Here is a 25,228-nt window from a genome sequence, read left to right as displayed (position 1 = left end):
GGCAAGAAGCATGAAATCGTATTCAAAGCACCCCCGACAGATGGCCATCCAGCCTGTGCTTAAAAGCCTCCAAAGAAGGAGCCTCCAAATTGGTTCTAATTGCTTCGTCAATCTACTACGATGTGTTACTCTTTACTTTTCTAGATCTATGTGTGCGTTTGTTGTGGGATGAGAACATCCGGGTTCTTCGGAAGACAGAGCAATACTATCTTTCGCTTCGAGGCAGTACTTCCGGGCCAAGGCGAGAGCAGCATGGCGGCGCCCGAGGAGAGTGAGCGAGGGATGAGGAGCCCCAAAGGCAAGAAGGCGAGCAAGGGTGAGTATAGGCTCGCCTTGCCATCACTTTGGTCAGGAAGGGACCCCTCAAAAGCAAGTAAAATAGAGAGGGCTGAGGGCTCTTCCACACAGCCACATAACCCAGAATATCAACGCAGAACATTCCACAATATCTGCTTAGAATTGGTTTATATGAGTCCACACTGCCATATAAGCCAGTTCAAAGCAGAAAATGTGGGATTTTATTTAGCTGTGTGGAAGGGGTCTCAGGCACAGCCTTCTTTCTCAGAATCTTTCCACACCACACATATATAGCGTTATGGTTCCATTTTCACTGCCCTAAATGACGCCTTATGAAATCCTGGGATTTGCAGTTCATGGAGGGAATTGCAGTCCATTTATAATTCCCATCTAGAGGACACCAGGGCAGGCATGGGCAAACTCCGGCCGCCCAGGTGTTTTGGACTTCCACTCCCACAATTCCTAACAGCCGGTAGGCTGTTAGGAATTGTGGGAGTGGAAGTCCAAAACACTTGGGCGGCTGACATTTGCCTATGCTTGCACTAGGATCTTCGCGAACTCCACATCCCAGGATGCCATGGGACCAAGTGGAAACACAGAGCAATAATTTGATATCGGTTTGATTTTGCCTTATCTCCGAATAGCTTGGGGCCAAAAGGGTTTGGGATTTCTCTCTCTCCCCCCCAAATCCCTGTATTTGCATATGTGTACATAATGGACATGGGATCCCATTCTAATCATTTAAGGCTCCTTCTGCCCAGCTATATAAAATCGACATTATCTCCTTTGAGTTGGATTATATGGCAGTGTAGGTACATATAATCCAGTTCAAAGCAGATAATGTGGGTTATCTGCTTTGCTAATTTGGATTATATGGCAGTGCAGAAGGAGCCTGTGTTTCATATCTACACCTTGAGAAGCCGGACTTGGCCATGCTCTGTTACATCTCAAATAGACTACTGCAACACGCTTTATGTGGGATTGTCTTTGAAAACTGTTTGGAAGCTTCAAGTATTCCAATTAGCAGCAACTAGGCAGCTCACCAGAGCAGCGTCCAGGGAGCATACAACCCCCCTGCTGCGTCAGCTCCACTGGCTCCTAGTCTGCTACCAAACACATTTCAAAGTGCTTAATTTAGCCTATAAAGCCTAAACTGTTCTGGCCCAGCTTACCTGTCCGAACGTATCTCCCTCAATGAACCAGCCTAAAAGCTAAGATATACTGGGAAGGCCCAGCTCTGTTTCACCCCCTTTGCAAGTGTGGCTGGCAGGGACGAAGGACAGGGACTTCTCAGTAGTGGCCCTTTGGCTGTGGAACTCAGAAATCAGATTGGCTCCCTCCCTCCTGTCTTTTAGAAAGAAAGTTAAAACCTGGCTATGGAACCAAGCATTTGGAGAATAATTCGGGCAACATGCAGCTATAAATTGAATGGAATGGAATATAATTTGGAACGGCTTCTGGATTTTGATTTCAGTTCTACGTACAGTGTTTAACGGTCTATGTAATGTAATTATATGCTATTATTTTTATTATTTTAATGCATAATGTATTCAGTATTTGTATGGTTTTATGTTTAATATGGCATTGAATATTGCCAACTTGGAAGCCACTCTGAGTCCCTTCCATGGTTGAGATAAAGCGGGCTAAAAATGCAGCAAATAAATAAATAAATTTTGTATGCGAAACAAAGCATTGAATTATTTAAAACGTAAAAGTGCTAATATCTCAGGCTGGATCGACACTGCCATATTCAGAATTCAGAAATTGGATTATATGTCTGTGTAGATTGGCCCTTAGCCACCCTAGTGGACCATTTTGGACCATTTTGTGTTTTAAAATTCTGGGCAAGAAATGTTCCAATTGACTACTAGCCACTAGGTTTTTGTTTCTAATCAGAAAAAATATATTGGCTGTTATTGAAAAACAGATTGGTATTGAATCATGTGCATTTCAATGTTTCTGAGAAAGCCTATTCCTAAATAGGTGTGCCTATTCCTAAATTATTACAAAATGTGTCCTCCTGTTATAGATTATTGCTTTACATCTTTTCGGTTTCCCTTGCTCTCCTTAGCATGGAGTCAATTGCTTTAAAACTCTTGGATTGGCATGGAATAAATTGTTCAGGAAGATAATGCTATTAAAATCAAGAAAAACAAGACATGATTGGAAGAGTCTGGGAGCAGTTACTGCTACATCCTGATGATGATTCCTAATGAAAATAAATTCTCAAAAGCCCAGCTACTTAAGTCTGTTAGAGTTGCAAACTGGGATCTTATATTTTTACTGACTGCTATTGGTGTAAAGGTTTTTTACTGCACTCTTAGTTGACAGGTCTTGCACAGAATATTACATTAATTTTACCAGGTCAGAATTGTCCAAGGGCCCGAAGCCAAGACCTGGGATGCCATGGAGTGAGGCAATTAAGCTTGATAAACACAACAAAATGCCATTAAATATGATAAACATTAATCATGAGACAGTAAGCATCAAATACAGTTGCCCGCAGAATACAATTCACATTATTTTAAAAAACATACCTAAGTCTAACATAGTGGTTCTCAACCTGTGAGTCCCTAGATGTTTTAACACATGAGAAATCACACTGCAGCAGCTTTAGATTCCCCTGCTGATCTCTGAGGAATAGCAAAAGTGGGACAAGCCCTGAAATATGACAACTCTAATACATGTCAAGCTTATGGGCTTACAGTCTAAAATGCAAAAGAAAAGGAAATAAGGGAGGAATCAGGTGAACTCAAGCACTAATTCTTAAAGTTTTTACAGTTAGAGTTGGTGCAGTTTTCGAAGTGTGGCAGTTTCCCAACATCAAGCTTCAACATACAGTTGTTGTGGTCTCTGTCTTTCCTGCCTCTGTTCCCTAACCCAGCATTTTTAATCAGAGAAAACCATTATAATATATATATGTATATATTTTTTAACAGTAGATGAATCTGAACTTCTTACTGTTCCTGACGGATGGAAAGAGCCAGCCTTTAAGCGAGAAGATAATCCTAAAGGACTTCTGGAAGAAAGCAGCTTTGCCACTCTTTTCCCAAAATACAGAGAAGCATACTTGAAAGAATGCTGGCCATTGGTGCAGAAAGCACTGAATGAACATGTAGGACTGTTTTTAATACTTTCATCAAGCTTCCTGTGTTAAAATTCTTGATGCATCGGGGTGGGTCAGTGAGGAAGATGATTAGGGCCATTTGGCATACTTCTGAACGGGAATTGTAAAGCTGCTTCTGTGTTTAAATCCATTTCAATCATCCATCAGTAGAAGGTCCTGTAATATCTTGGAGTTAATCTGGAATCCACCATAGATGAAAAACAAAAAATCATGAATGATCACATTCTATATTAAGTGGCAGCAAACAGTTGTGCTGCTATATAAAACTGTTACTTGCTCTTTTGTGTTTCAGCACATAAACGCAGCTTTAGATTTGATTGAAGGAAGCATGACTGTCAGCACAACAAAGAAGACCTTTGACCCCTATATAATAATCAGAGCCAGAGACTTAATAAAGCTTTTAGCAAGAAGTGTTCCATTTGAACAGGTTTGTTCAGTGATTAATAGTTACAATTCTGTACTATTGCTTTATTAAATTGTCTGAAAGTTGTTTACTGTTTAGTGGTATTAAAATCTGTGAAGAGCTAATTCAGAGGGTTTTTTAAAATGTTACTGAGCTTAAACGTTAAACTTCAAATGTAAAACTTTTGTTAAGAAGAGTGTATCGAAGCAAATCAGGTTATTTTATTAATATTCCTGTCTTTACTTGGATTTAGCTTAATTTGAGATGTTGTTTGATTTTCTATTCAGGCTGTGCGCATCCTTGAAGATGATGTAGCCTGTGACATTATTAAAATAGGAACCCTGGTGAGAAACAGAGAACGATTTATAAAAAGACGACAGAGGCTTATTGGGCCCAATGGATCTACTCTCAAGGTGGGTCAAGGTGCTATAATATACATGTTTATTCAATACATTTAGTGAGATAACCCTTTTGTGGGTGAGATTTGTGGATTATTGAGACCTCTGTAAGAACTGTGTCATGAAATACTTGCCTTGTCTTCTGATGTAGGCTCTTGAACTGCTGACAAGCTGCTACATCTTGGTTCAGGGAAACACCGTTTCAGCTCTTGGACCATTTAATGGCTTAAAAGAGGTAAGATGTCTTTTCTATGAAAGATAATACTTTAGAGTAAATTTGCCCCACTTTGTTTTATGTCTATGAAGAATATACAACTTTCATTCCTCATCCCAGAAATTCATTATTTATTTGTTGGTTGGTTTTGCTGAACTTGTTTTTGCTTATCAACTGCAAATGAATTTAGTTCTTACAGATCAGATTGCATAGGTGCCCACAGTGTGGGTGGTTTTTCCATCTGTACAAACTCTTTAACAAATGACATTTGGGTAAGTGATGGAATGGAGACACCATGTGCAGCCATTCTTTATCAAAAGCAGAAACTTGTAATGCTATACTGACTTAAGCAGTTGTTTAGAAATTCAGTGGTTTTGTACTATACAAGTTCACAATTATAGGATTGATTTTCTCTGCTGCAGAAGACACACTTAGAACTTAAGGAAGTTGAATACCACAATTGAATAGGAATCATAATTTCTCTATACAAAAAAATGTTCCCCATTATCTTCAAGCTGCTGGTGGGGGGGGGGGGGGTTATTTGAATGCTGCAGTTGTGAAACAGTTTAGAGTTAGAAATCCTTACCAATCTAACTAAAGAACTCCTACCAGTAGTACACCATTCTGCTATACTTTGGTTTAAGTTGATTGTAGTTATTTCTCAAATTTGCTTATTTTACGATGTTTGTATCTATTACTGATGTATTTTTATGGTTGTTTATATGATTTTAATATGTTGTAAGCCGCTTTGGGTCCCGTGAGGGGGAAAAGCGGGATATAAAGATTTATTATTATTATATTGATAAAAAAGATAAACTTTGTTTTCCTTTCTTAACTGTAGGTTAGGAAAGTTGTTCTGGATACAATGAAGAATATTCATCCTATATATAACATCAAAGTGAGTGTGACTCTTAGTATGCAATACAATCTTTTACATGAGATAAGACTTTGGGTACTTTTATCTTGATCTCACCGCGATGATTTTACTGCAGACACCGCCTCTGGTGATCCCACTTCAAATCCTCACATGCTTTCCAGCATATTACTTCAATTAGAATCCCCATGATCCATTTCCATTATCATTTTAATATATCTTTTTTTGGTCTTAAGTCATGGGTTTAGCAACTAGATGGTATTGGTGGTTATGACAAATAATAAATGTAATTTCTTTAAAATTCATGGTGGAATTTAGATGTTTTACACTGTACTCCATGGTACATAAACATTTCGAGTTGACTTTTAAAATAATCTCTTGCTTATTTTTTTCTTTCTCCCTTTTTCTCTCTAACCTTTCCAGAACCTTGTTCTGTCTGACACGCTAATCATTGCTCTTGTTACATCACTCCAATATATATCCTAATGCAGTCTCAACCAGTCACCATTCATATGTACATATGCTTCATACAACTTTCTACAAGGTTTAGCCTCATTCTTCCAACCATACTTACCACCCAATATCAATACATATATTCATTTTCTGTAATATTGCAAGGTAGTGTTCCTTTTGGGACAGAATTCTCTCCTGAGCTGACCAGTCTTGTTTCTTGAACGTATATACAAATCCAATCAAACATAAGCCCAAGTGAGTTCCCTGGGAGGTGCCCACAGGCAAATGGGTCTGGGATTGCAAGGACTTGAATCGGACATCAATTTGAAATTCTGCTTCTATGAGTGTATGTGGCAGATCTAGCATATCATTGACTATAGTACAAAGTATTTAAAGAACTAGCAGTCTTAAGACTTTATTATTTGTTCAGTAAACCAGATTGTCATTACTGCAATAATACCTATTGTTAGATGATACTATTTTATATCTGGTATTTAAAATACTTTGATTCCCACCCCCCAAATCCATCTGAATAGATAAATAGAAAGAGTTGAATAAATAATGTGTTCTAATTCATTCTTTGGTGTTTTTATGTGGTTGAAGACCCTGATGATTAAGAGGGAGTTGTCAAAAGATCCTGAATTACGAGCACAGAACTGGGAACGCTTTTTGCCAAAATTCAAACACAAAAATTTGAATAAAAGGAAAGAACCAAAAAAGAAAAATGTCAAGAAAGAATATACCCCCTTCCCACCTCCACAACCAGAGAGTCAGGTATGTTCAATCTCTTAATTTTGCTGGGCAACATAAAGAGTTTTGAAATTAATAAAGAATAAAATGTGCTGTGAGATTATAGAGAAAATGCTAAAAGGGAAAAGGGGACAAAATAAATAAAGGAAGGTTTTAAAGAATGTTTATTGGTGTGACCTCCAAAGCTGGAAGCAAGAATTAATTTGTTATTGAGTCTTTACCAATTTACAATCTGAAATGAAAATAAATAAGTTTTTAGCAGACCTTTAACAAAATTATGGTGATTAACTGCTTTTTTGTTTTTTCTTGAGTTGATACAGGGATATCAACTCCCTTTATTGATATCCTTTATTTTCCAGACAGTGTATTCATAGTTTAACTCTGTCTAACTTTAGCTACTGAATTTAGTCACAGAATGGTTCAGAAGTTTTTCCTCTGGGTAATGTGATTGGTTTCTAAATGGGAGATATGGTAACATTCTCCAGTGTGGAACATACGTAATCTTAATTGTTATTTTTCAGGTTGATAAAGAATTGGCAAGTGGAGAATTTTTCTTGAAAGAAAGTCAAAAGAAGCGTAAGAGAGTAGAAGAGATAAAGGTATATTTATTTTGTCTTTTGAAGTTCCTTTGAAAGAAGGGATTGGTATCACATGTCCATCTAGATGTTGGATTGCAAACCCAATTGTTTTAGCCAACATAGTAATGATGAAGAATGGTGGCAACTTCAGTTAAAACCAAGTGGAGGGTCACACAGTTCCCACCTCTACCTTAAAACATGCATTTATATTATATTTAATATTTGCTCATTGACATATTTGACCTTTTAAAAAACTTAGGCAAAACAAGCGGCGGCAATCAGCAAGAGACAAGAGGAGAGGAACAAAGCTTTTATTCCTCCTAAAGAAAAACCAGCTGTAAAACAGAAGAAAGGTGAGTTAAGCACCACTATCTTCTATTTAAGCCCCAGTATATAAACTGTATAATCATTGTTGCTACTGGCAAAAGCCTAACATTGTAAATGTTCCGATTCAAACACATATAAACTACTTAACAAGTTTCTAGTATTACTAAAAGCACATTTGTGTCTGTCTGTATATGTATGTATGCATCTGTTGTTTTTTTTTCAAATTGTCCAGCTCCAGTGTTAGAGTCAGTCTTTGATTCATGAAACAAGCCTGGATAATTGCAAATATGTTGCTTCCTTATTTTGCTGAGAATATTTTAACAAGTGATATTCTTGGCTAACCCCAAATGATCCTTATTATTTGCTAACCTCAAATCTGCCTTAGAAGCTAATTCATAAAGACATGGAAGAGATTTAGACTGTAGTAGTGTAAGTTCTGTGAAATCTGCACAATAGATGTTTATCAAAGCCACTGGCAAGAAACATCATCTGGCTGTTGCAGACAAGATGGATGTGTATCAAACTGCTTTCAAGTCATATTTGATTTCCCCAAAAGGGAATGTTGGTTCTTGAACTCCAGCCAACTTAATATTCTTGATACATTTATGTGGCAACCCAGAGGCCTTCTTCCACTGCCTACGGTTCAAGGAACACTTGCAGCATAGTGTAGGCATGGGCAAGCTTTGGCCCTCCCCTTGTTTTGGACTTCAACTTTCACAATTCCTAACAGCCGGTAGGCTCTTAGGAATTGTAGAAGTTGAAGTCCAAAACACCTGGAGTGCCGAAGTTTACCCATGCCTGGTATAATAGCACCAGTCAGGACAACAACTCACAGTGATCACCTGTCTTTATGGTGCAACAATAGACACTACAACACAATATGTCAGAGTAAATAGAAAAGTAAAATGGAATTACGCAGACCTCATTTTACTTTGCCTCTAAGGTGCTACAAGATCCTTTTGTGCTTAACAGCTTTTGTTTGGGTATGTGTATACTACATGAGACAAAAAAAAAACCATCAGAAATTGTAAGTTCTTCTTGGTCAGTATTCAGATTGGATTCATTGAGTTGCATCCAGAATTGGACTCTTTTGGGTGGATTGTTATCTACCCACAGGAGGCTTATGATCCAGAAGAGAAGGCTGCTTGGGAGAATAAAGGAGGTGAAATAGTTATTAATCTTTCCATATATGTACACCCTATGTGTTCTGGGTAGTTGGGTAACTCTCCAGAACATAGAGTTGAGGGCTGTGGTTGTATTGTTCTGCTAACTGTACTCAAGAGTATACTGCAGTGAGCAGAAATGAAGTTTGAACCAACAGCCAGCACTCCGGTTTGATTTAAAGATTATACTTTCAAAAAACAATTTAGCTGTGATGAGCTGCATGTGCTGCACATAATATTCTTGCATTCTTAACTTATCAGGGATCCTTGACTTCTAATATATGATGTTAGTTTACTGGTATTGCTATTAGAGATTGTTCTCTAGACATGTTGGTAGTTTCTCATCTGTGGCAATGGCTACACCGAAGGACTGATGGTGGCCAGATTTTAACAGTATGGACAACACAAGCCCCACCTGTATAATAATTTTTCCACAAACTTCTTATGTTCAGATTCTAAGGGATTTGTGATATTCTTGATGTCATGTTTAAGCTGGGCCTACTTGGTGTATGTGAAATTTCAGGTTAACCGTACAAGATACAACATAATAGTAATTTCTATTTTGTAGCTCCTTCGGAAACAAAAATTGATATTGAAGCAATTAAAGAAAAGGTTAAAAAGGCGAAAAAGAAGAAGCTGGGAGCACTTCCTGTGGAAGAAGTTACGTTAAAAATTGCAGCAGATGAAAAGAAAAAGAAACCATCTTTAAAGCTTGGTTCCAAGAGGAAGGCAACAAACTAGATACCTGTCTTTACATTGCTGTGTTGACAGCAAATGTTGAAAAGCACATGAACACTTCACATTATGTGATGTTAAAAAACCAGCAATTCTAAAGTTTGTAGTTTGTACAGTCAAACCATCAGCTTATGTTGCACTCTGAACAATACAAGTAATATTTGCAGATTTACAATACTCATTTGAATAAGCTGATGGCTGAACAACATTCACCAGTATATGAATATTTCTAGCATGCACAGAGCTTTCAGTGAGAGTGATGTACAGGATGTGAATATTGTCAATATACACTTTGTACTATTGTAATAGAGTGGCCCACTAATAAACTACAGATAGGCAGAAGGTTTTTAGTAGAAAAAATTAAATATTTTTCCTAATACAAATAGTGTCTTTTTTTTTTGTCTACCAAGATTACATGAACTGTTTTCTAAATATTTGGTATTTTTGATGGTTTTTGGTCATAATATTTTTATTTCTTACCTGCCTTTCCTCGCGACTTGAGCAGAGCACAACATAGTTAAAACTTAATAAAATATTATGTAAAATACATATATTAAAATTTATTTCTATGAAATACATACATTAAAATACACAGAATAAAGATTAAAATACAGTAAAAGCAGGACATGAGTTTAAAATTCATAGTTCAAAATTGACTGGGTAGACCTGCCGGAAGAGATAGCTATTCAATTGTGTCTTGAATGCTATGTATATTTGAGAGATGTACTTTTCAAATGCTGGGATAATTGAGCACTGACATTGTTCCTGTGCTGCAGAGATTGAGCAAGACACATAAATAAGTATAATAACGGACTTTGAATTTGTGTTCACCTTTGGATGGGTAGTATACTATTTTATGAATTTCATGGTAAAGACATCTTGTAATTCATATTGTTGTCACTAAAGCAAAATAAAGTATCTTTTTGTGTTCCTTTTTAACTGTGAAGAACAGCTTTGTGTACCCTAGCAACACCGATACATTGACTGTAATCGGCCAATACCTTATGCTGACTGATTACAGTATCCCTTTGTCTTTCTGTAAATCTCCTATTATATTTTAAAGCATTTGATTTTTATCATTATTGTTAGACTAGATCATTTTTCTGTAAACATTTGGGGATAGCGGTGCTTCACAAATACTCCTGCAGCAAGTATCCCTACAAGAAAAGATGGCCTTAATACTAGTACGGTGATGCAGTACTGATCACAGGCTGGCTCCTTCCAGGCTTTACCTACAAAAGAACAACATTATTTTCAGGGGGAGCTTCACTGATAGTACAGTAAATCAAATAGTATCAGAGCAGGGCAAGCTTCAAACTTCCTGGATTATTGGACTTAAAAAATATGAATAATTCTGACCTCTATCATGCAAAAAAAAAAGATTCTGAATTTTAGATGCAAGTCAAGTAACTGGCAGAATATGTTGTGTTTAACCTGAAACCATGAGCTGCTTGCTGTTTGCCAAATTACTCTTTATGATTCTATATTAAATTCCTCTGCAAAATCAAAGTAGTTCCTGGATTTTCTGATATTCCAGATGAGCACCTGTCACACAGCAACCTTCTCAACACACTTTTGGGTATGCTACTAGTTCTGATTTAGCAAGCATTGTATAAAATACTGACCAGCTTGCCTCAGATTACCCAATTATTTAAAGGTCCCTAAAGCTGAGATGAAATAAGTATAGCTGTGAGGTGCAAAGACCTGCTGCATTAGCTATGACGTTTATAACGTCCATAAATGAGAATTCATGTGTCTTAACAAACTAGAACAAAAGCACAATAGATAAAAACATACAAATTATTAATATGTAGTTAAAATGTCTATACAATCACAATTATTTATGAAGGTAAATAAGAACATTAAAGAGTCCTTTCATAAGTACATTAGAGTCTCACTTATCCAAGCCTCGCTTATCCAAGCTTCTGGATTATCCAAACCATTTTTGTAGTCAATGTTTTCAATATATCATGATATTTCGGTTCTAAATTTGTAAATACAGTAATTACAACATAACATTACTGCGTATTGAACTACTTTTTCTGTCAAATTTGTTGTATAACATGATGTTTTGGTGCTTAATTTGTAAAATCATAATGTAATTTGATGTTTAATAGGCTTTTCCTTAATCCCTCCTTATTATCCAAGATATTCGCTTATCCAAGCTTCTGCAGGCCCGTTTAGCTTGGATAAGTGAGACTCTACTGTAATTTCCAAAAGCTTATTGAATTTAAAAACAAACAAACTAGAATCATAGAGTTAGGAGAGACCCCAAAGACCATCCAGTCCACCCCCCCCCCACAATGCAGGAACACAATCAAAGCACCTCTGACAGATGTCCATCCAGCCTCTACTAAAAAACCTTCAGAGAAGGAGGCTCCACCAAGACAGCATATTCTACTGTCAAACAGCTCTTGCTTTCAGGAAGTTCTTCCTAATGTTAAGATGGAATCTTTTTTCCCCTGCAATTTCAATCCACTGCTCCATGTCCTGGTCTCCAGAGCAGCAGAAAACAAGCTTGCCCACTCTTCAATGCGATATCCTTTCAAATGTATAAATGTGACTGTCTTTCCCCTATCAACCTTCTTTGCTCCAGGCTAGACAATACTCTAAGGCGTTCTTCATAGGGCTTGACTTCCAAACTTTTTAAATGGAGGACAAGCAGAAGAGTAAAGGAACTCCTAGGATAGTGGTTCTCAACCTGTGGGTCCCCAAGTGTTTTGAACTATAACTCCCAGAAATTCCAGCCAGTTTACCAGCTGTTAGGAGTTCTTGGAGCTGAAGGCCAAAACATCTGAGGACCTCCAGGTTGAGAACCACTGTCCTAGGAGAAGCCACTGAGGCCTCCCCTGAACTTTCTCCAGAGAAGATTTTAAAAAATGGCCTTCCTTTAAGATCTTAAAAATCCTGCCAAGCTCATGGGAAGATACAGGCCTTCGAATAGCCTGACCCCAAAGCATATAGGGTTTTATAGTCAGATTCACACTTGTGCCTAGAAGCAGATAGATAGCCAATGAAAACTCGCTGTGTTGTCTGCAGCCGGCCCCAGTCAACAAATGGCTGCATCCCTTTAGGATTAAGGCTGATGAGTCACCATCCAACAACACCTGAAGAATCCAGAACAGGGTTGTTGTATGTTTTCCGGGCTGTATGGCCATGTTCCAGAAGTATTCTCTCCTGTAATGTATGCTATCCTGTAATCCCAAAGGTGGCCACTTCAGAAAGTGTTTTTTCCTTCCTTCAGTTTAATTAGTGGGTCATTCCTGAACTGAACAAAATATCTTTTTGCAATTAAACACAGCAATGAAAAAAAATTGAATATCTGTTACTCGGCAAGGTAGAATATATTTATAAATACTTCTGCAATTATTGCCTCCTGTCCATTTCTTCCTATTTTTGAGAGACAGGACTAAGTTGGTAATTCTGAGAATGGTGGCTATGGGGGAGCAAGAAGAAAAGTAATGAGTCAACTTTGAAAGTACACAAAATGCACAGTGCCTTTTCAGAGATTGATTCTGAGATGCATCCAGGCAAAAGATCTGCTTAATCTTTTTCTGAGAAAACTGTAAATAATTCATCTGAAGTCTAGGTATATTTGCAATAGAAAACAGTGAGCCCCTGCTAACTCAAACAGCAGGGAGACCTTTGTAGTACCTTTTCCAGCAGAGTGTTTGTGAAAAACTAATCGGTGTGGTTTCTTGCAAGGCAATGATTCCCATGGCTCTAAAGCAGGGGTCCCCAAACTAAGGCCCGGGGGCCGGATGCGGCCCTCCAAGGTCATTTACCTGGCCCCTGCCCTCAGTTTTATAATATAACATTTTTGTATTAGTTTTAATAATATAATATATTGTATATACATATAATATTGATAATAATATTATGTTATACAATATAATACTAATAGTAATACCATATAATAATATTAATTATATGTTATATATTACATAACATATAATAGTATAGTGGTATAGTTCAATATAGAATTATATAATGCTAATATTGTGCTATGCTAATAATATAATATATTACACTTTTTTGTTACTCCCCCCATCATCTATCCTCCAGACTGTTTGCTATCTTATGTCTCTGCTCCCCGTGGTTTTATTCTTATCTTTTTCTCACCCCAAGTTTTAACTGAGTGTTCATGCGGCCAGCCCTGTTATATTGCTTTTTTGATTTTGTGTGGTACTGTACATGATTATTTTTGTATTGTTGTAATTGTATTATGATATGTTGTTTTTATATTTTGCTATATTGTACTGTCTTGGGCATGGCCCCATGTAAGCCACCCCGAGTCCCCGTTGGGGAGATGGTGGCGGGGTATAAATAAAGTTTATTATTATTATTATTATTATTATTATTATTATTATTATTATTATTGACACAACGACGTTGTATGACACAGCAAACAAGATAGATATGCTGGATTCCATATCACAAAATCACAAGTCGAACACTTCCCAAGTGTCTAGGACTGTGTGATGTATTTTCGGATGATGCGTGCAGATCCCAGTAAGGTGGCCTTTTGCAGTTGGCAGATCGTAATTTTGTCAATGTCTATTGTTTCCAAATGCCGGCTGAGATCTTTTGGCACGGCACCCAGTGTGCCCATCACCACTGGGACCACCTGCACTGGTTTCTGCCAGAGTCTTTGAAGTTCAATCTTGAGGTCCTGATAGCGGCTGAGTTTTTCCTGTTGTTTTTCTTCAATGCGACTGTCACCTGGGATGGCAACATCAATGATCCAAACCTTGTTCTTTTCCACAACTGTGATGTCTGGTGTGTTGTGTTCCAGAACTTTGTCAGTCTGGATTCGGAAGTCCCACAGTATCTTTGCGTGTTCATTTTCCACAACCTTTGCAGATTTGTGATCCCACCAGTTCTTAACTGCAGGGAGGTGATACTTGAGGCATAGGTTCCAATGAATCATTTGGGCCACATAGTTGTGCCTCTGTTTGTAGTCTGTCTGTGCAATATTATTATTATTATTATTATTATTATTATTATTATTATTATTATTATATTGTATGTACATACAGCTGCTCTGAGTCCCTTTCGGGCTGAGAAGGGTGGGATATAAATGTAGTAAATAAATGCAGTAAATAAATAATTAATTTTAGACTTAGGCTCGGCCAAAGTCTGAAATGACTTGAAGGCACACAACAACAACAACAATCCTAATTACCTTGACTATTTCATTGGCCAGTAGCAGGCCCACACTTTCCATTGAAATCCTGATAGGTTTATGTTGGTTAAAATCGTTTTCATTTTTAAATATTGTATTATTTTTTCATTGTTGTTGTTGTTTCACTACAAATAAGACATGTGCAGTATGCATAGGAATTTGTATTTTTTTTCCAAATGATAATTCGGCCCCACAACAGTCTGAAGGATTGTGGACCGGCCCTCGGCTTCAAAAGTTTGGGGACCCCTGCTCTAAAGCATAGTGTGAAGATTATTTGGCTAGAAAGTGCCTGATGCCAGGAAACTGCAAGGTATTTCCAGTCCTTAGCTCTGGCTCACAAGAAAAGGTTTTGACATTTTTATCTGCATGATATTCCACATGCAGAGAGAAAGTTCAGTTTCAACTGAGCAGTATGCGAAAATAGCCTGCAATCTATTTCCTGGCAGGACTATAATTTGTTTTTCCTTTTGCTATGGAAATCACCACTAGAAAAAGGTTTGGAAATGTCTGTGTACAATAGGACCTTGGTATCCACCGGCGTTTGGTCCCAGGGCCCCCTGTGGATAACAAAATTTGTGGATGCTCAAGTCCTATTGTATGAAATGGGGTAATAAAATGTGGTCCTTTATGTATAAAAACAACTGAGTTCTGAAAAGAGATGAGGACCTGTGAAATGATAGAAAGATACAGCAGGGTATGCATACACATCATTGTAGTGCTCAGCATGCGACAGAATCAAGATTTGCTTTTTGGATGTTGGAGCTATGGTTGGTTGAACCTATGTATGCAGATTCTATGGATACAGGAGGCTGACTGTATGTAGTACACTTCACATTGAGCTTTCTACATAGATTGTCCTGCTTTGACTCCAGTAGCTACTGACTTCAATTGGTTCAATGTAAACTTGGGCAAATGCTCTTGATTTGCCCCAATATTATTCCTTTCAGCTGTTCTTTCTAAATGACAGTGTGACATGTGAAAAGAGTTTTTTTCATTGCTGTTTTCCATCTTAGTCCGTAACTATGTTCTTTCTTTTCCAGGAAAACATTTTGATTTTATTGCAAAGTGTGCTGAAATCAGACTAAATTGGCTATTGCATTTCCCTCCTCTTTACTTCTTTCATCCCTCTTTATCATCCAAAACCAAGATGCTAACACAAACTATGAAACCTGTAGACTAGGGGTGAAAAACTTATTTTCACTGAGGGCCACATCAACCTTATAATAATAATAATAATAATAATAATAATAATAATAATAATAATAATAATAATAATAATAATAATAATAAAAAAAACTTTATTTATACCCCGCCACCATCTCCCCAACGGGGACTCGGGGCGGCTAAATGGTTGCCTTCAAAGGGCCATTCATAATTGTAAGAAAATAAATGTATCTATGTATCCTAGCATTGAAAACCCTGTGGCCCGTGGTTGTGTTTGACATGCATGCTGTAGAAAGTTGGTCTTCTGCCTTGTTACAGACAACCAACTCACTACAGCTGTGGAGGGTTCTCTCCTGATTCTCCAGCTTGGTTAGGAGAACTCTATTGCATATGGTCCAATTACTATTAATTAACTAACTAATTCATTCATTCATTAATGTCCTGGGGGTTGGACTGGATGGCCCACGAGGTCTCTTCCAACTCTATGATTCTAATGAAAAACATAAATTTTAGAATACTGTCTTGTATCACCTGGCCATGATATGGGGTAAAAGTATAGTGCCTCTTAGAACAAGCCATAGTACTGAATATTATTTTATGTTTAATCAATTTGATAAATGTTGAATATTTCTTATCCAAAATGCAAAGGACCAGAAGTTTATTTATTTAGGAATTTGGAAGTTCTGTAGTGAATCAGAAATTAGGGGGGGGGGGGGGGGGAAGTGGGCTACTCACACAATCAGTGTCATCTGATTTTTTTTTTCCTCCACGACACATTATCTTAGCTGTCAGCACACTTTCTAGCCTTTTTAGCAAAGTAGCCAGGAAGAGATCAGAAAATCCTCCCACAATATCCCTCCTTGAGCTTTTTTCATCCTCTCTGGACTAAATACAGGTAGCAGCCTATTTCCATAGCACCCACCATGCTATGTGTCTTTATTGGCTAGGTTGAAGATGAGCATACAAGGCTCAGCAATATCTCCTTTTTACAGGGATCTGGTATAAACAGAGCTGTTCCCTCTCTTCTCTTTTCCCTGCCAGGGCTCTTTAAGGAAAAACTAAGCAGGAATTGGAGGTGTGACTAACCCCATTTCTCCAAAGTTGGACTTGGGCAGCTGGTAGCACCAAGGTTTGGATTATAGATTTCCAAGTAAGGGAGACTGAATCTATAATATAGTATTATGATATCAACTCTTCCCTGAATATTAGCTACTACTTCTGGATTATTTAGCACTAGTGACTGTCTTTTTAACTGAGGATATCCTAGCTTGAGTAATAACAGATGAATCTATAGTATGGGTAAATTATGAGTGTACAGCAAAACTGCAATATTTAAACAGTTTTACACTTACAACAACTAAGCACTATCTTGTAAAAACTGTCAACTCATAGTTGTATTTCCTGTTAACTGGTGCAATGAGACCACTTCCTCTTTACTTACCACAGAGTCTGTCTACACATGGTTCTCCCTGACACTCACTGCACACTGCTCCTGTTTTGTATGGTTTCGTTGGATAATTCCCACTATGTAGAAAGGAAATGAGTAGAGGATGAATTACAGGTTCTTGTTGCAGTTTTAATCAAACCATTCCATCTGTAACTTTAATAAAAAAATGTAAGCACTACAGAGAAGGAATAATTTGTGAAGACAAAAATCACAAAAGGACTCTTCTGGACATTTTAAAATTGATTTATTTAGTTACTGAATTTATATCCCATCTTTTTCCTAGGATGGGTTGCAACAAGTTTTAAAAGATTAAAGTAAAACCATTTTACAAAAGTTAAAAAACAGCATTATTTTGAAAAAAATGCTTAAAAACTTTTAAAACATAATTTCTGGTAAAAGATTAAAATATTTAAAATACAGGATACTACATTAAATCAAAGACTGATTATTTTTTCCCCCCAAAATTAAGACTGAAACAGCATAATTCACTGATGACCTTCGCCATTTGGCAATTATCTACATTCCACAATGGGTCATGACCTCAGATTGTCATTGCAATCTACTGGATAATTTCTAAAAGGCTATACAGAATAATAATAATAATAATAATAATAATAATAATAATAATAATAATAATAACTTTATTTCTAACTTGCCATCTCTCCCAAAGGGAGCCAGGGCAGCTTACAAAAACAAGAATGGCAAACATTCAATGTCATGTTCTAAAAATAAAAATAAATCAGAAACCAACCAAAAGTTAAAAATGAACAGCTAAAATAAACCACTAAAATTTGTGATCAGTTGACCTCAAAAATAACATCATGAAATGATAAAATGATAAAATCTGTATAAAAGTATAACATATACACTTATATAAACATGGCTCTCTAAACAGGTCCATTTTAAAGTGTAACTCCAGCCACTTTGGATAGCATAGGGAAGGGTTCACACCTTTTGGTGTCTGTTTCACTTCACTTTCTGTCCTTGTTGTGGAAACAAAGATTGGTGATAAAGCTTTAGTAGAGACACCTTTCCCCCCATGATAACTCTTCCTTGGTTGGATTTCTCTCCCTATTGTTTTACACCCCATTCTTAACTGAATTGTTTGTCAGTTGGACACTTGTTTCAGGGCCTGCCTGTAACTGCTTGCTGAATTTTCAGGACCATGGACAGAGCTATGTGCATGAGGACCCTTCACTTTGACAAGGAGTTACTCTCCAGGCATTAGACTGCAGTCCCCCCAGTCCCTGGCAATTAGCTATTTGGGATGAAACTGATAACAGAGTCACCAACTACACACCATGGCTCTATTCTCTCTTTCTAAGTGCTAAAAGGATGAATGTTACTATAGTCTTCAAGTTGAACTTTGACACTGTTCTCCACTTCCAAGAAAGAATGACAGTAGCCAGATTCTAGATTCTAAATTTCTCTCTTCCTGAGAGAAATTCTTATACCCCAAAACTTACCCAGGTCCATAGTTACAAATTAAATGTGCTGCATTAGGATAACTGAAACCTTTTACTCTTGGACAGAAGTGAACGGCACAGCCAATTTTGTAGCTTGTTGCCCAGACCATCTGAAATGAAATTGGAATATTTCTTGATGATTCAATGTTTACCCAAACTTAGCTTGAACTTCTATATTAAGCATGCCTGCTATACTGTTTGTATACAATTAATAAACATGAAACAAAGCCTGTGAATGTATTTAAAGACAAATGTGCAATGTTAATGTTTGCTAAGAAACAAAAGATCTGCTTGCAAGTAGATTGAGTCAATATGTACTAGAAAAATACCATGTAGCTTGAGCATGCTGACATGTTCAAATTGTGTTTGTGTCTTTCCCAGACAAATTCTGCTTCCACTAATACTTTATAACTCTCTGCTCATGAAGCTATAATAGATTATTCTAAATCTTCTTCACATTTGAGCATTAATATGTGTAGCTGAAATGGGAAGCTAAAACCTTCCTAGATAACTTGCAAAAATATGGCATTTAAACAAATTAATATCTATGTAACTTACTTATTTAAAACAGAAATACCATCATTATTTAAAACCAATTTGTCCAGCTTTCTTGGAGGACCAAGAAGGTCACAATTAACATTGTCATCCTGAAGATGAAAGAGCAGGTCTGAAATATATTGCAGCCATCTCTTTATTTCAAAGTGCTTGTTAAAAACTACATTATCTTGCCTCTTGAAACATTAGCAATAACTTACCTGGGTGTAATGTCCACATACAGAACTGCAACGTTGTGTATCATAGTCATAATACTTGACTTCATTGTACCATTTAGTGAGTGCTTCAGTCACATTAAAAAGCTGAAGGGAACCTGTCCAAATGTTTTCTCCAACTACTGTAAAGTTGGGGTGAACCTTCCCCAATATTTTGAGGTCAGGATTATGTGCAAATTCGCACATTTTTGACCAGCCTTTCGCAGTCTTTGCTAGATCGTGGTCCCAGCTCTACAAAAGAATAACAATAGGTTAAGGTTATTTTATGTGATAATCTAGGATATTATAGGATTTAAAAAGAACAAAAAAGGTACATTTCTCATATATCTAACCATGTTTCAAAAATTTAGAAATTGCATTAGAAGGCTCCAGCATCAATTGACAGTCTGTGTAGGTAGGTGGTCCTATATAACATGTTTACGTGCAACTAAGCTGTAACAAGTACATATTTTGCTTTGTTCTTTCCATCTCAATGGCCCTCTTGTAAGTTTGAAGAGGAGCAACTTTGCAGTAGGACAGATCCCCAATATTGACTGCCTGAAACCAAGAAGCAAATTGCACCCTTGCCTTGCAAAAATTGGACAAGTTATACTGAAACACAAGACAGAAACATCTCGCACAATTGCCTCTTCCTCTCATTGGCAGTGAAAATATAGTCATCACAAATTAAACAACTACATTTTTTGCCCTTTTGTGATACTAAAAATCAGCTGCCTGTAACTTCACTCTGATGCATAGGAGGAACAGTACTGCTGAGAGTCGTAGTTAATGTGGCAGGAGAAGGCACTTCTGCTAGCTGCTCACTGATTTTGATTTGCGTTAGGAGATTGATACATGCAAGATGGAAAAATGAAAACAATGTTGGGCAACTAGGTCTTGGTGAGGTTCATGCCTGTACCGCTGTGTAGCAGAGTCAGCTTTGGCTGCACGTTAGTCATACAGTCATACTGTGGATCTAGCACAGGCCTGCACAACATGTGGCCCAGGGGCCAGGAGCAGCTCTCACAAGGATTTGGTGCAGCCCACAAAGGCTCTGAGTTTAAACCTTAGAAAGGGAGGTCATATGCAGCATTATAGCAGAATAGCAACTGGAACCTGCCATTTTCTTCTCCAAGTGTTTTACCTCTGCACGTTTCCTTTCTGAATGCACCAAAGTTACCAAATGAACCTGTGAGAAAAGCACCATCAATAGATCCAGTTAGGATGCTGAAAGTGCTGGTCTCAGTTGGAAATGCAGTCTAGGGAAGTTGTTGGACTCAAATTGGAGCAGTAGGGAGCGGGGATGAAATGGAATGGGCTATCAGTGAGAAAGGTATGCTATTCTAGCATATCCAACTAAAGAAAGCCCATCTGCAGCCCAAAGAGGTTTAGCCTATTGAATTTCAGACCCTTACTACTGCTAAATTGTGCAGGCCTGATCTAGAGATTGCTAGAAATGATATATTAATCCAATGTGTGAATAATGAAATCCAGAAAAGTTAAACAAGCAAATGTGATGAGCTGACTGTAATACCAATTAAGAAGTCTGACAGCAGTGGGAGTACTTTTTCTAGAAGTAGCTATTGAGGCACTAAAGGAATACACATAGCAGCAAAAGAGATAGCAATAGATGTTTATTTTCACTTACAGTGTTTTGGGGGGAAATAGCACCAGTAATAATATATTTTATTTATTCATATTCCACTCTTCCCAAGGGGACTCAGAGTGGATTACCGATACATATATGGCAAACATTCAATGCCATTATATAATTGACAGAGACAACGCAAAAACAAAGGCAAGCTGCCCTCTTTCATTTCCAGCATCTGGAGGCTGTGCTCGACTCGGCCAGGGGAGGTGCTGTGGTTCCATTCTTCCATGCTGAGGAGCCTGTCGACCAAATCGCCGGCATGGGTTTTGTTTCAGGGTGCGCTTTACCTCCCGCTAAAGTGGTACCTATTTATTTACTCATATTTGCATGTTTTCAAAATGCTAGGTTGGCAGGGAAGCTAGGGCTGACAGATGAGAGCTCACCCCATATTGCAGATTCAAACCGCCAACCTTCGGGTCAGCAGTTTAGTCAGCACAAGGTTTTAACCCATTGTGCCACTGCCCTAAGGTGCAAAGGCTCAGGTTAAACAGGAAAACCTTCCTGATGATGATCGCCAATGGCTGGTTAGAGCCAGTAGGATCATTCTAGTTCAGTGGTTCTCAATCTATGAAATGAACATGTGAAAGGAAATGAAGCATGCTATTCTTATATTCATTCAGTTGGGTTCAAGACATTTCAGAATTGGAACAAAGGAGAGAGAGAGAGAGAGAGAGAGAATGAATGAGCAACGTTGTCAGTATGAGTCACATAGTGAGGGAGTTATAGAGTTATAGAGCCAATGTGTGGTTTGTGGATGAAGCGCAATCAGATATTTGGATTATCAAGATGTGGATCAAGGCTTAACTATATTTTCATTTGAAGGATTATACATATAGTCAACGTGGGAGTTGGGTTCTATACATGTGTCTCCATAAACATATATACACATCCTCTTTCCTTGATAGAAAGAAGAATCAGCATTGAATGAGGGATCTCTTTATGAGAGAATGGATATTGTCTCCAGTGTATCTCCCAATGATCTTAATACAGACCAGTCTTTCTTGGTTCCAGAAAGAGAAGCCTGAACAAAATTTCTGGGAAATCAGCAGCAGAAGAAGGAAGTATCAGGACATTCAAGGGCCTTACACTTTTCTTAGAAAGTGAAAGCAGACTGTGATACAATAGCGCATATATATATATATATATATATATATATATATATATATATATACACACACACACACATACATACACACACACACACACATACAGGTGAGAATGTGAGTGTTAACTGTGTTAGCAATACATTATCACAGCATTAACTTTCATACATTACACTAGGTAATAAAATTAGGAAAAAAATGTTCCTGATTTGAAAGTGTTAATTTCTGTTTAATTGTGTGGTACTTACTCTGAAAGTAGTTGTTATTTTTCAAAAACTTCATTTTTGTGGCTGCCACAAACTGTGTTGAATTGGTTGAGACTTAATTGAAAAATTATAGCAAAATGTGCTGCAGGATGTCCCACAAAAAACAGTTTTTTCAGGTTAATAAACTTTTTTCTGTTTTTATGATAGAACCAATGAAGAAATGACATTTATAACCCAGGAACAAAAATCATGTTATATAGTGTTATTGACTCCTGTCAGATTCTGAATGTTCCCAGAATGCCATAAAGTAACCTGCTGCAAGCAAAGACAATCCAACACAAATTGAATAGAATTTGCAGACGGGCACAGAATTACTTCAGTCTGCAGACTTAGTTGCTTTTATTGCTCTCAGACTGAGAGCTACTATGGTGTAGTGGTTTGAATGTGGGAATAACATTAAAAAGAAATGTCCACAACATTCTAATGAAGAATTTGTAATTCATTTTCCACTTTTCCACCCAGTCCTTTGTAAGAATAATGAGTGTTGAAATCTTTTATTATTATTATTTTTTCCTGTTTGGGGGTGTGGTCACTAGTCTTATATTAAGTGCACCACCTCTGGGACATTTCAAGGCTCCCAACTCGGCCCCAACAGTATTAGAAAAAGGCACCAATCACTTCTGCTGTTAACATTATAACAAAAAAGGCATTAATAAGAGCATATTTCACATCTCTCTAGCTGAAAGTTAGTGTGCAGGCTCTTCCCAAATTCTCCTAGTCTGTTTCAAGGTGCATTGTGGTATCAGCATGGGACATCCAGGGATAGGAAAAATGTAAATGCATCTGAGATACACACTATTTAATCAAATATACAGACATGATACAATACTTTATGCACAAATCTATGTTTACTTAATCCAGTAATGGTGGGAAATCAGCACAAATATTTCTAAACTGTTATAAGCCTCCTAGAGTATAAACAAAAGCAGTCTTGTATTTTCAGTATCTATAGATAAAGATCACCTTACCATTCGTTTCATATTGCTCGCTGGTGGAGTCACACTGGATCGGAAATGATTGTGCACTCTGACATATTCTTCAATAAATTGTGCATTTCCAATATCTGGCAAAGTATTTTGGTCATAAAAATAGCCACAAATGGAGAGATTCAGAAACACCAAAACAGCAAACAACAGACTGACTGCTGTCATTCTGAAGCCCCTTTCTTGACTGCCCAAATGCCAAAATATTGCAGCTATAAAGGTGCTTTTTGTGATGTTTGGCATGGAAAGTCCATGTTGTCTTTTATCTTACTTTACGTTCTTTGGTATATTACTGTAGATAACAGGAAATGAATCAGTTACAGCAGCTTTAGCTGAAGGCGGAGGCTTGATGAGTCATTTGCATTTGAACTGCTCCTTTTCTTACACTTCCTTATATATCTAACATTTCTTCATGTCTTGATATATATGCGCATAGTTTAACTGCAGAGAGGAAACAGTAGAGTTACTGGGTCAAATCAGCACTGAATACTGTAGTATTCTTCAATCAGTCTCTTTATTATTTTTTAAAATTTGTAATGTCCTAAATTTTCTCCAAAGAAATCTCATAAATGTCAGTGGTTCGTGCTTTCAAATCCCATTTTATTAGTAAGTTCATATACAGCACACAGTGTTACATACAACAAGATATTATTTATATTTTCTGTTTTCAGGAGTAGAGGAATGACTAATTCTAATCAAGTTTGAAAAAAAACCCTTGATTTTCTTGTCTATTTTGATTGGGCATTAGACCTGATTTGGAACTTACATTTCCTTTGTCAAGCAACATGTAAAATGCAATCCTTTTGTTTCTCCTGGACTTCCTAGGAACATTCAGTACATGCTTCCAGAGAGGGTTTCTAAGTTGGCGTGTTAACCCAAGCTGGTTATAGTTTGGGATTACTATGTAAGGTATAGTTTGAATGAAATACAACTGGTAGGCAATTCTTCCATTTCGGTATTTAACCTGATCTAGTAGGCCCTGCAATCCTCCTAAAACATTACAACTGGCATTCTACATTACAATTTGATATTAATAACCTAGTTATGGATTCAGCCATGTTCCATAATCACAGTCTTGGCACTATCACCACAATTGCAAATACCCCCCAAACCTTAAAAACCAGTGGCCATATCGAATGATACAGTTCTGTTCTGGTAGTGACTGGGGCATTGCACAACAATGTTGTCAGCTTGTCTCATTAATTATCTGTAGTCCAATGAGTTGCAATAGGGGGGATGTTTCTGATGTATTCCAGATCACAGGCAGGAGGAGGCAGTAAACATAATTCTGCTGCACTCGGACAACAAAACAGATCTCTTTCTGGCTATTAAAGCAGATTTGGAAAATCATGCCATCAGAGATTCTGGAGGAATCTGTGGTCTGTAGTGTCTTTTATTGGCTTCACTTGACATACTAATTGCAACTATAGGTGCAAGGAGATAGATGGAGTTTCCAAAGCTTTGGTAGTCTTTGTATAAACTGTTGCAATGTGTTCTGCGTGGCATAAAAAGAGTCCAAAAATTACAGTTTGTTCAAAACTGGGGCATGAGATTTATAGTTGGGACAGTTGTAAAAGTGCTTTTTTCAGGTCTTCATTTTCATAGCCCTTCACATCCTCAGTTTAACCAAACTAACAGCATGTAACTATCTAGACCTTAAGATCAGTTTTTGAGACTTTAATTCATGGGCCTCTGGCAAATAAGATAAGGCTTTCTGACAGCAACATATTCGTTGTGGAATAGAATTCCTAAAATGGGTTGCCTGACACTTTAATTATGGTTTCTCCACTAAGTGAGAATCTTTTTGTTTTCATCAGCCTTTTATATTGCTACTAGCTGTGCCCGGCCACGCGTTGCTGTGGCTTAGTCTGGTGGTGTTGGTCTGTCTACATTAG

At 37.4% G+C, this 25,228-nt stretch overlaps 2 protein-coding genes across 2 annotated transcripts; one reads left to right on the top strand and one right to left on the bottom strand.

The window, feature by feature from the left end:
- The first annotated feature begins 201 nt into the window (after nt 1–201).
- krr1 (KRR1 small subunit processome component homolog) lies at nt 202–10,258 on the top strand. Its single transcript, XM_003221152.4, has 10 exons — nt 202–316; nt 3,237–3,412; nt 3,717–3,851; nt 4,115–4,240; nt 4,377–4,460; nt 5,281–5,337; nt 6,370–6,540; nt 7,038–7,115; nt 7,354–7,447; nt 9,153–10,258. Exons 1-10 carry the CDS (start codon nt 253–255, stop codon nt 9,323–9,325), a joined length of 1,158 nt encoding a protein of 385 aa, XP_003221200.1. The 5' UTR covers nt 202–252; the 3' UTR covers nt 9,326–10,258.
- Nucleotides 9,855–23,701, bottom strand: LOC100565902 (glioma pathogenesis-related protein 1). The gene is made up of 5 exons (XM_003221153.4): nt 23,319–23,701; nt 19,337–19,582; nt 18,582–18,691; nt 17,110–17,192; nt 9,855–10,551 (listed from the first exon to the last, which is right to left on the bottom strand). The coding sequence occupies exons 1-5, from the start codon at nt 23,574–23,576 to the stop codon at nt 10,415–10,417; spliced, it is 834 nt and encodes a 277-aa protein (XP_003221201.1). The 5' UTR covers nt 23,577–23,701; the 3' UTR covers nt 9,855–10,414.
- Between the last annotated feature and the right edge of the window lie 1,527 nt (nt 23,702–25,228).

Source organism: Anolis carolinensis, chromosome 5 (genome assembly GCF_035594765.1).
Source record: "Anolis carolinensis isolate JA03-04 chromosome 5, rAnoCar3.1.pri, whole genome shotgun sequence".
Lineage (NCBI taxonomy): Eukaryota > Metazoa > Chordata > Lepidosauria > Squamata > Dactyloidae > Anolis > Anolis carolinensis.
The sequence above is the reverse complement of the archived record's forward strand: the minus strand, read 5'-3'. Positions and strand labels throughout refer to the sequence as shown.